Source organism: Amphiura filiformis, unplaced genomic scaffold (assembly GCF_039555335.1).
Source record: "Amphiura filiformis unplaced genomic scaffold, Afil_fr2py scaffold_32, whole genome shotgun sequence".
Lineage (NCBI taxonomy): Eukaryota > Metazoa > Echinodermata > Ophiuroidea > Amphilepidida > Amphiuridae > Amphiura > Amphiura filiformis.
The window spans coordinates 799613-812082 of record NW_027305496.1 but is presented as its reverse complement, the minus strand read 5'-3'; the positions used below and the strand labels follow the sequence as shown (position 1 = coordinate 812082).

The 12470-nt window shown below is 38.2% G+C and overlaps 1 protein-coding gene across 5 annotated transcripts in view; it reads right to left on the bottom strand.

Moving 5' to 3' along the window:
- The window catches only part of LOC140143920 (uncharacterized), a 65795-nt gene that overhangs the window by 35895 nt on the left and 17430 nt on the right, over nt 1-12470 (bottom strand). For all 5 annotated transcript variants that reach the window (XM_072165758.1, XM_072165760.1, XM_072165759.1 and 2 more), the window contains exons 12-19: nt 11613-11735; nt 10875-10997; nt 9910-10044; nt 8957-9109; nt 6065-6217; nt 5383-5499; nt 4715-4825; nt 3460-3579 (exon numbers count right to left, since the gene is read on the bottom strand). In XM_072165758.1, coding sequence (XP_072021859.1) covers nt 3460-3579; nt 4715-4825; nt 5383-5499; nt 6065-6217; nt 8957-9109; nt 9910-10044; nt 10875-10997; nt 11613-11735 — 1035 coding nt within the window. The remainder of the gene's footprint in view (nt 1-3459; nt 3580-4714; nt 4826-5382; nt 5500-6064; nt 6218-8956; nt 9110-9909; nt 10045-10874; nt 10998-11612; nt 11736-12470) is intronic.

Sequence of the window (12470 nt, the reverse complement as noted above, 5' to 3'; positions counted from 1 at the left end):
GAATTCCATAGGATTCACTGGAATTTATATTCATTTATCATCTATCTACTGAACTTGACATCGAAGATAGTAAAAAAAATCTTTAAAAAAGCCCTTGAATTTGAAGAACAGTTTGTATCCATTATTACGAAAATCGGAGAAACATTAATAGCTGTATAACATGCAAATTAAACTTGGACCTGCTGAACTTCATAACTTTGTAACTATATGCCTTAAGCGAACTGTAACGAACTGTTGCAACCCCCCCCCCCCTGAGGTAATCGGGGTCATACACTAAAAATATCAGATGGCAAGTACTATTGAAAAAGTTGGAGGACATCTCCCATTCACCCGTGTGTGATGCATTGACTACGTAATAATCACATACTGAAGAATATAGGCCAACCGCACTTTCGAAATCTTGCTAAACAAATGTATTTAGCCCAAAATATCACAATTAATATTGCTTTGAATATGTTATCGTCATATTTCATCAAACAAAACAAAACAAAAAAAACTTCAACCAAGCATTCCACTGTTTCGTAGTGAATTAAGTTGCGCTGAGATGTACAGAAGGCTGTGGATGGCGGTGTGCTACCATGTATACTACAGTCTTTCATGAAATATCAGACTCACTCGATAGTATCGATCACAAGGTATATTCAAACCACATTTGGACAACATCCGGGTATGTTTCCTTCATGTACCATGCAATATTCATAAATATTGAACATAATGCCCATATTTGGCAAACAGGCCAATGGTGCTCCAATAGTATTGGCCGTGGACCACAGCTAGCCTGATTGCCTCGGCGCGGCCCCGATATCGAAACATGTCAAGACATTCATCGTTGTAACACCTCGCCGCATAAAGTATAAAAAGTCACCATCTTTCCATTTTATTCCTCGACAAAAATCAGAGTTTAGACTTTCTTGTGGCAATCCAATTCTTAGTCTCACTCCTAGACCTCATGGTCTGTTGCGAACGACAAGTGTTAGGACTGACAGAAATCGGCTGTGAAGGAGACTAGCCAATAGTAGGAAACTCTTTTGAAATATCGGTCGAACAGATTTTATTCAATCACAACTCCTATTGTTTTGGGACAATACGCTATAGATTCAGTATAAGTGCCAGGCAACAGACAATGGAAATTGTGATGATTCGTGCGAATACTGCCAGACGTCAGAAGTCAACTCATCTAGAGGATCCGACAAGTGCCTCATGTTGTAAGTTGTACCCGACTGTACATAATGTAAACGCATAAGTAGACACGAGTGACATGAGAGATTATCCTGGTTATATCATGCGAGGGCTAGTGATAGTGTTCCTTTATATTGATTGATCGATAGATGTTCTTTTTAGAACTTCTGAAGATATGCCCTTTAAAAGAAATGTATCCGTTTTTCACTCTATCCACGGAGGAGGCTTGGCTACTTCAAAGATTCAAAAGTGCATATACCATGCATGAACATAAAACATTCCTCGATGATAACTTTATAAAATAACAACTTTATTTTCGGGAATGGGCTTTACCGATGGGTCATGGGTTATGGATTTTGTTAAGTATCATTAATTTCGGTGAAATTGATGTGGGAAGGGACTTCTTTTGCTATACTTGCAATTACTTATGTTTTTCTCGGTTATTTTATGCCTTTTTGTTTTATTATGTTTCTTACTTTCTTACTTTATTGTTTCTTGCTTTCTTTTTATTGACAACATAAGTCATTTCTCTTTTTGAAATAAAAGGTAGCCCTGAAAAGGGCTGTTTAGTTTGTCTTTGGTTCTTTTTAATTGAGTTTACTGTGCTGCTCTGCCCTCTACCTGGTTGCCTCATTGACGAATGCAGGTCTCAGCCCTAGTCCTCATTGCATCAATTGCGTTGCGTACCAACCTTGTGCGCCGGATACTTGCGAATATAGTAGTAATACGTTTGCAAAGATTTTGCCACAAATGAAGAAATCAAGTGGTGTGAGGTCTGGTGATCTTGCAGGCCACTCCACAGCATGACCCATCCCAACCACTTTGTTTGCTATCCGTGGACAGAGTGAAAACGGATACTTGTCTTTAAAAGGGCATATCTTCAAAAGTAATGAGCTGATTGAAATAATTGTTTTGGTTTATCAAAGCTAACAATTAAAGGTTTCTTTACATACCAAAATACATTTGATCAACTTTTCAGAACTAGGCGAAAAAGAGGGCGCAGTGACGGGCTTCTTTTTTGGGACACCCTGTACATGGCTTCCAATATGTCTTTGAATATGGAAAACACAAATTTTGTACATGGGTCGTGGTAAGATCATCTAAAACACCAATTTATGTCGCCGAGTGCACCAATGTACACACTATTTGGCTTCTATTGCTCAATATTGAATAGAATAATAACAGCTACAAACACAGGTAACAGCATCTGATAACATAACAGGCAAGAGAAGCACAGAAACGTAGACAGACATAGAATGACATTCAATCCAGATAATGACGCCGAAAGCAATAAAAACATACGGTTGTTTGATGGAATCATTTATTAGTTTTTTTCAAACAAAATATCATGTATAACCAAATTTTAGACTTAAACAGCTAAAAGTGATATCGTGCTAATGTATACAGATGCTTTTGAGTCGTTCTCAACTTTAATTCACCCTCTTTAACAAAATTATTCACTTTTATAGTATTTTTAAAGCTTTTTTGGATATAAAATGTATCTATTAATGACAAAATTGGTGGCGCTATTTAGTTACTGGAAATTACCCTTTCAAGCTTTTAATACAAATAATTCCTTTTATTGTTTGATAAAATATGTTTATAAAATTTCCTTGTTACTTGTTTAACCTATTCCTGCTGTTTTAATGGCGGTATTAATCACCTAACCCTTGCAAATAAAGACATATGATTTAGCATAAATAGCGCCATCTATAGTTTGCATTTAGTTAATAATGAAGCCAATTCTATATACATCAAACAGCCGTGAATGGCGTTCAAGTACATTCGCTTAAAAACCAGCAGAATGACAAAGAAGCACAGCGGAAGCCATAGAAATACATAAAATGACGTAGACTGACGTTCAAGTCGGATAAAGCAACAGAAGCACAGAGAAAGCCGGATAATACAGTTCCAATAAGCCGTACAATTATGCAGAAATCCACAGATGCACTAAAGAACGTCTTACAAAATTAAGAACACTAGACGCCAGACAATGCCACTTAGAGGCACAGAAACACAGAGCAAGCCAAGCCATAGAAAGACGGAGAATGCTGTTCAAGTACGTTAAAAGGACGCAAAAAAGCCAACGAAAGGATGACGGTAAATTAAATATGCTAAAAGCAAGAGAATATCACAGAAAGCCATTTAACACAATTAATGCGACACAAAAACACAGTTTAAGCCGCAATTGTGGAAATCAGACCGGATGGTAATTAAAACAGAGCATAAGAAAGAAGAACATGGACATTGTACCAGGAAAATCTGAATATGATTTTGTACCTGATTTAGTTGTCATTGATAAATCCGTTGTCGTAGACATGGTAGATGACCCAGTGGTACCTAATTCCTCTGTTGTAATGGATGATTCTGTCGTACCCACCATTTGCATTGTAGTTGGCCCTAAATTACGAAACAAGCAATAACATTATACTGTTAACATTTTTTCTTTTTGTACAATTCTAGTGATGTTTTACCAGTACAGTAGTGGTTTCTGTGACTGAAAACCCATCGCATCTGATTTTTTCCTTTTATAGGCAACAGGAAATGCCGTAGAGGACGTGGTGAGTTGGTCAAAGATATTATTGAGGAAATGTGCACACTTGTTTTTATTAAGAGTGTATTTTACTTTTCGGTGTATCCAATCGGCTACATTTTAGCCATCTAGTGGTCGTGTCACCTTCTCAGATTGATGGACGGATAGAGGCAGCGGCATTGTGGTCGGTGATAGCTGATATGTGGATATCTGTGATAAATGATTTTCGGCTGGCTGGTATGGCTTAGTTTCAAGTTTCTCCAACTTATTTCGGTCTTCTATGAAAAGACGGCTGGTTTCTCCAATATATGTACCAGCATATTCCCCGTAGGGGATTTCATAGACCGCTTCAGCTTGAGAAGAGAGAAGTTTGTCCTTATGATGAACAAAAATGACGGACCGAAACAGGTCCTAAAAACATAGTTAATGCTGGTTTGTGTAAATATTTTTTTTTTTTCATTTTTTTTTTTTCACTAAAAAACATCAGGACCTACTAGACTTTAAAAAAAAGAATCAAAGTGCGGCAGTACATCTGCATAAAGGAAAATGACCACTGCCTATAATAATGCTACATGTACTATTGGATATATCTTTTGTTTGCATTAAGTTGAATGATCTTGCAGGTTGCGAGTACTGCAGCGATTTTGAACAGCCAATGTTTGTATTTACATTGCTATGTTTTATCTGTGTGCTGTTTAGTCAAAGTTAAGGTAAATGTTAATGTAAATCAGTATATCTTGTAGATATATGCATGTAGTTTCAATAATAATATTGATTTGATTTAAAATAATTTTGAAGCAACCACTGTGAGACGTCAATATCGTACTTCAGAAAATACACAAATTTGAAAAAAAAGAACCACCTTGAACAATGTTTTAACTACAAACGTTTTTGGAATTTCTTACACCATCCCCCTAACGAAAATACTTTCAATTATTATAGGACTTCATCGACGTTTTGGGTTGTTCCATAATATAAATTGTTCGGATTATATTTATGTACCTGACTCAGTTGTCATCGACAAATCCGTAATCAAAGATGACTCAGTGGTACCTAGTTCCTTTGGTGTAGTGATTGATTCTGCCGTAGCCGCCGCTTTTGTTGTTGTTGGACCTAAACAGTGACATTTTAAAACAAGTCAAAAGAAAGTATCATTGTATTGATAGTGAAAACCGATATTTTTTGGCAATGTCAAACTGTTCCACTGCTGTTGATTTCTTCCATTTTCACATCAATCCACGCAAGCCTTTACTCACCTGCTATACTATCTACTCATTATGCATGCAAATATCGAAATTTCCACAAATTTTCACGACTTTGCACTTGATAATGGGGGTAGACGAAGTGAGGATGACGTTGCGTGTGTGGAATTTAGGGAAGACATTGTCATCATAATTAATTAATTAATTAATCAAAGTAATTAATTTTGTAATAGCCTCTATATTTAGATAATATCATATAATTTATATAATAATAATGTATAATACGACTACATACTTATCATGGGGTCATAACTGACGAACTCTGCACGGCTTAAAAAGCTTACATGTAATGATGTAGGCCTATCTTGCACGCAAAGTCCCCCTTTATATGATGTGATGGACTGCTGCATCACAAATAATAGACCCCTAGAAACCAAAACGATTCAATAGACACATTCCAGTATTTACCTCCTTCTGCACAAGTTACGCCTTGGAATCCTGTCTGACATTTACATGTCAAATACGAATTATGTGAGGTACAAACGCCGTTGTTCAGACACGGGGTGCTGCTACACGGATCAAAATCTAACAAAAATGATAAATATTGTATTCGTATCTTGGAATATTTTTTATATACATGCATTGTGTGTTTGTATCTGTCAGCTTGCCGTGACATTGAAAAAAAAACATGCAAAATCGACGGCACCCATTAACGACCGCCCACCACACAATCCTCCCCCTCTCCTGTGTGTGTTTGCCGCCAACCGAGGACAGTGTGTGTATTGCTATCGAACTGCGGACGTGTGTATCGTGTTTTCATCGCCTAACCGTGGACCAAAATGTTTTTGTGTATGATACGAAACGGAATTTCATCCATCAACTGCTGACTGTAGTTTTTTATACGTATGGTCCACGGTTTTAAGCAAATATCATTATCATGCATTCGTGGTCTTTTGCAGCAGTTTTAGAATGAAAACTGTCCTATGTTAGAGGTAAGTCCGCAATTTAAGGTGAAAAGCGCGTGTGTGAACATAAATACCATTGTCATAAATACATAAATTTAATTATCTTGATTTAGGATTTTCTGAAAAAATATTGTTAATAATTAATCGTAAAAAATAAAGTTAATACAGCAGCTAAAGCATCTTACATTGTATCTCACACAATTGGCCTGTATAGCCTACAGGGCAAGAACAGACTGAAGTCGTCCTCTGATCAAATGTTAAGAATGCATTGTAACACACACCGCCACTCTGACAAGACAAGGGATCCGAACTGCAGACATCAAGAGTAGGAACGAAATCTGTTGACGAAGGAGGCGAAAAGTAATTAACATAGTGTCGTTTAAAATATAACAGGAGCGTAATAACAACATTTATTTATGGTTAGACTATTATTTAAACAGACTGCTCAATCTCAAACAGGGGTAGCGTATAAAGTCAGAAGTACGTATGAACCTTCTCGAATAGGAGTCGTTACTTTGAGTGGCACGCCATAAGGCGATCTTCAGACGACACAGCGGAGAAAAATTGGCTGGATCACCATCCATTTCGAACGGAGGAATATACAAAATATAGTCATACCATTTTCTCCATCGTGTCGTCTGATGATCGCCTTATTTCGTGAAGTTGGAGGTTTATACTTTTTTATACTCTCCTCCTTTTTGGGATTGAGCACTCTGTTCAAAAGATAGTCTAACCGTGAACAATAATTGTACAAGTTTTGTACTACCTAGTTATAAGACCAATTATTGGAAATGTCTTTTGTCCGCTTGCGAAATGGCGATATGTGGTAACTTCAAATGGAAGGGGATGAAGTTCACGTATAAGTGGCTACTTTTAAAAGAGCTAGCAGTATCCTAAATTATGGGAAGAGTATAGCAGCTGCAAATATTTTTCAATAAACCATGTCATAAGTTGCGTCTCGTATGCAAGGAGTAAAGTTGAGGAGAAGGACATTGGAAGTAGGGGGAAAATTATGTGCCCCCCCCCCCGCTCTATCCACTGACATAGCGGGCACTTTATAACAGGGTCTGGAAAGGGTGTGGTGTGAGGTGGGTGTGTCATGGGTAGGGGGCAAGAAAACGCTCCTGGAAACTTACAAGAGTGCAAAATATTTACAAAATGTTAAATATCAGGGCTGCCAGCATACCACAGAGAGGTAAAATGCTTCTCACTAGTTGGCAGTTACCTCTTTGCCGCCCCTGTATGCGCCACTGCATTTTACATATTGGACATACTGCAGTTACTGTCCGTTTTCCTACACACAATACACAGTGCTCTTACCATTGACGCGTGACCTCTACAAATAGCGTACGTTAGGAGTATGGGGATTTAGCTAGTTAACGTCGCTGTGGGAGAAAAATAACCGGCCAATATTAAAAGTACTCTTCTAAAATTCTAGAAAATATAGTTTTGTAACATGTCCTAAATTTTAAGATAATTTAGATGTTTGGAAATATTCGTACTTTGGTGTTTTAGTGTATGTTATAGGTAATAGTACATTGATAGTTAACGTCGCTGTGTGAAAAATAACCGGCCAATATTAAAAGTACTCTTTTTAAATTCTAGAAAATATAGTTTTGTAACATGTCCTAAATTTTTAGCTAATTTAGATGTTTGGAAATATTCGTACTTTGGTGTTTTAGGAAGGATATGTAAACGACAGATAACACCAAAAATTATGAAGAAATTATTTCCAAACCGTGTTAAGTCAACAATCATTATGTTGATCATTTTCAAGTATGCTGGTTAACAAAAAGCAGACCATTGTCTCATTTCGTGAACAAAGGCCAACATACCATTGTTACCTTGCGTTTCCTTTATAATCGGTTACCCAACTGAAACCATCATACCAGCTCATTGCGATACCGCACAGGTAAACTGGTAAAACAGACACATGTGCACAACCAGAGAAGATCTGATTTAATCAGTTGAGCTGTTTTCAATAAGTGTTATCTTGGTTTAATAGCTTTAATGGAGTTTAAGTCCTGCAAAAGTCGTAGTGAATTCTACTATAGACATGACTGCATCATGATGCTGGCCGCCGTAATATTTTACGGTTTTGTCAATTTTCGTCTCAAAAAGCTTCTGGAAATAAAAAGCCTGGCAATGCCATTGGGAAGCGGAATAAGGAGTGTGAGTGGGGTACTATATAGTAGAGAGTAAAGTATGAGAGAATAAAAATAGATGGGTGGGGAGGCAGTGGCTATATGGAGAAGAGGGGAAGGGGAGGAAGGAAGAGGGAATGGGAGAGAGGGGAACGAAAGAAAGAATGTGAAGACCTGAGCGCAAGAAGACCGTAAGTCCACTTGGCCCCTCAACATGAATACACAAAAGCTGCGTATAGTTTCGTATAGTTTTGTAATGTTTTATACATGTCCAGGGGCCAAAACAAATATTTCACAACCATTCATATTGTTTTCACCCTGGAACATGTATTAAACATTATAAAACCCTAAGAAACTATACGCAACTTTAGTGCATATGCATACATGTTGAGGGACCAAGTGGACTTACGGTCTTCTTGCACTCAGGTCTTCGTGTGTATTTTATTACGCTGTGTTTAATAACATTTATGGAATAATCAATGCCTACATTTTCATATAATTATTTAATTGAAACATAAAGCTACTTTAAAATAACATGATAATGATATTTCGGCAAGTTCCTGACATAATCCATACTTGTCATCACCTACCGAATGCATTAATGTCTAGTTAAATTAAGCGCCTAAAGTCTTTACGACCAACAACCCACAAAAAACCCAACAGCAGCAAAATAGAGAAATTTTGCTGCAGTCACTTGCACTTCTGCTCGCTTATTGATACGCATGTCCCGAGTTTAAACGTCAACACGTTGTTGGTGGGTGTAACCAGTTAAACGTTTGTATTAAAGTATTAAAATCAGATCAAGAAAACCAGATTATGTGAACTTGGCGTAGAGGTCTAGGTAAGTTTGCAAACATCCTTTCGTAAAGTCTCTCTTATCTTTTTACCCTTTCAATGACCACTTTTAATTTACATTAAAAGCATCTTGCTTACTTGTTTGTTGTGAACATAATGGTCCAGTAAAGCCGGGTCTACACACACATACGTACTCGCTAAGTCCTTGATTACCGCATGAGGCACTTTCGTAACATGTAGCGCCATTCTGACATGGAAGGCTCTGACATGCGCTAACAATACCTTGGGTACCTGTGAAAAATTGATTTTACAAAAAGTACATTTTGTTTTTTGATGCTTCGTAATTGTATCTTATCTCATCATATGACATCGGTCTTTATGCGCCCTACCTAATACTTTTAGCTTCGAGGGCGCAAAAAAAGGCTCAGGTCAACATTATGTTGAGTTTTTGATCATTTGGCATCTAAATCATCTAGTTTATCAGTTGTTGGTGGCGTTTTAGTGCGACAGTTCTGAATAATTTTTATGAGAAAATTCCGCCTGAAATTAGCCATTTTTCCATTGAAAAACGTGCAATAGATAATTAGTAGTATTTAACCTATAGCCAATTACAACACTTTCTGACGTTGAGCCAAAGTCGTCCGATGTTGCTTAGCCAAAAAGGGGTCCAATCTTCGCCCGATGTTGGTTAATTTAGATTTGCCACAACATTGGAATGCCAGTATCAACTGCAGCACTTTCTGACGTTGAGGTAATGTTTGCCGATGTGGGTTAACCAATATCTTGCCCAACATCGGCAGAACAACATTGGGCCAACGTTGGCGTGCTTATGCCGATTACAACACTTTTTGACGTTGAACCAAAGTCGGCCCGATGTTGCTTAGCCGATAATGGGGCCAGCATCGGCAGAACCAAATTAGCACAACGTTGGCTTGCCGACACCGATGGTGACGACCATTACCAACGGTGTTTCAAGATTGTATTGCTGACTGTTGGTAGTATTAATACAGTTATAAGGTATTTCTGTAATACATGAACGATGGTGTAAGTGTTTTAACATTTAAAAATAAATTCCTATAAGTGCGACTTACCGATTGCTGTTCCACAATCTCGTCCTGCCCACCCTGACCTACAGATACACACGTATGAACCGCTATGCTGTGAGACACAGGAACCGCCGTTCAAACAAGGGAAATTATTACACAGATTTAGGTTGGTCGTACGTGCTGTATATAAAACAAATGAATGATGATGGGTTAGATCCGCCTATAACTAAGGAGTGCAATACCTGGGTATACCGGGAGAGCACCCTCACCGTCACATTCCCACCTCAACACTCCCCACTCACACTCCGCACACACACCCCACCAACCCCCACCCCCACATACACACACCCACTACACACAAAAACAACTCCTGTTACACATACCCAACACCTGGTCACCCACCACACAACCCTTCTTAATAATCCAATCCGTTGTGGTCATGTTCCACACATTCCAGCTGTTGAGACATTGTAGTGTAGTTTAGTACGGTTATGTTAATCAGGCCAATTGGTAAGGTGTTCGACTCCGGTACATTTGTGTTTGGCGGCGATACGAGTTTTTGCTCTAGCGCAGCTTCTAGTTATTCTCGTTAAATAATTGAGCCCACTTGAGCCCCCAGATATGGACCATACATACAGCTTACCCACATAGGATCTGGCTGCTAATCCATAATTGCTTAATATGGGCACTACAAATCACTGCGCATTCTTACTATATTCGGATTCCCTAGGATACGTATATGCTAACCCACCTTACGTAATTGACGCAGAGTTGCATTGCATATTTTACGGTAGATTTAATTCAATCTAGTCAACTAGATTTTTCCAACATACCTTGGAGCAACTACTGTTGCGGTCAGTACCACTGACTTTCAGCTGCGTTATGATGTTTTACGGTGTTCCTTTACCTTTAACTTTTCAATTAAGTCAATGTGTAAAACGCACGCAACTATAACTCGGTTTTTATACAAACGCACCCTCTCCCCCTCAACCACATCAACCACGACTTACCAATCTCACAGTTGGCTCCAGTGAATCCGTTGGCGCACTGACACTGGTATGAGTAGCAGTTAGTATTAGGTGAGCATGTGCCTCCATTTTGGCACGGGCAGAGATCACAAGGATTAGCTAGAGCTGTAAAGTATGACAAATGATTATTTCGCTTTGTAATTGTTTTATAATATGCTCTTTGTCGCCTGTTCGAGTTTGAATGCCTTTGCAGAATCTGCGGGTGCCCATATATTTCCCATGGTGATGAGAGCCAGAAGTTTATAAGTGAAAGTTTATAAGTAAAACCAGGAACCCTGAGCTACTAAACATAAACCTATATAATACACTGCCCAAAATTAAGGTACCAGTTTACCCCCCGTATATCCTAAGCAAAAAAATATATCAAAAATAAAGTCAATACCTGTACTCTTTAGATATGATTTAAGATCTCATTTGTTGAAATGAAAAGTTACACTTTTATGTTCTAATCAATGTACGCACAACGCTAGTTTTAATGTGGTAATCAATGGAAAGAACGGCGCTAGTTATCGTATTCGAGAACACTCTAAAATTTACATCTTCCTTGGGTTTTTGGATCATCTTGCCTTTTTCTTGAACGATTTCAAAGAATGAGGTTTTAAACCCGACCCAAATGATGCAGCTATCGGCTGCTGGTTCCAATTTTGTTTAGGATATACAGGGCGAACATAACTGGTTACTTAATTAGTGTGCGTACTATAGTATTGAAACAATGCTTACGAATGTCACAGAACGGTCCCGAGAAGCATCCAGAGCAATGGCATTGGTAGTCGCGACAGGTCCCTTGAGGGCTCACACACATTGCACCATTCTGACATCTATGGTTGAAACAAGCGTTGACCCCTGGAACAAATTAAATAATTCAGTATCTTGCTATCACTGACGAACATAGATTGTACACTCTTCTAAGGAATAATCAATATTCTTAAAGGTTATGATGTTTGATATTTGAGACCCACTTCTGACGCATCACATTCACTCGAGTTAGTGAACTTGCAATTTGCAACATACACTTGTGGTGGTATCAAATAGATTAGACCCAAAGAGAATCAACTTCACAATGCGAGTCAATTATGGAGGACAAAATAATATACCTCGTTGCTATTTCGCATTTTTCGCAGTTTGCCCTGCGCAAGTAGAGCATTGTGCAGATAACAAACTCGGTGCTATCACTCGAACCACTCAAGCTTAAATTGAGATTATTGCTCGATGTTGGGCTTTTCTGTCAGTTAAATCAATGAAAATGAAACAATTTGCCTCCATCGGTTGGTAGGGAGATATCACAATACACACGACATTTCAAAGCCCACGTTATACAAATACAAAACATGAAGATGGGTCATTTTATGTTTAAATGTCAACATCATGATGTTACACGTGAATGCACACTAAAATATCAATTTACAATTACAGTAGATCCATCGATCGAACTGAATCATTCATGTAACTCTTTCCAAGATTCGCTTGAAAATCCAATGGTGGCTACAACAAGGATGTCGACTATGGAGGTCAAACATTGGACTGTCAAGAGCAACCGCTAGGGGCGCAGCTTATAGTGGCTCGCATGAATCGTTTGTC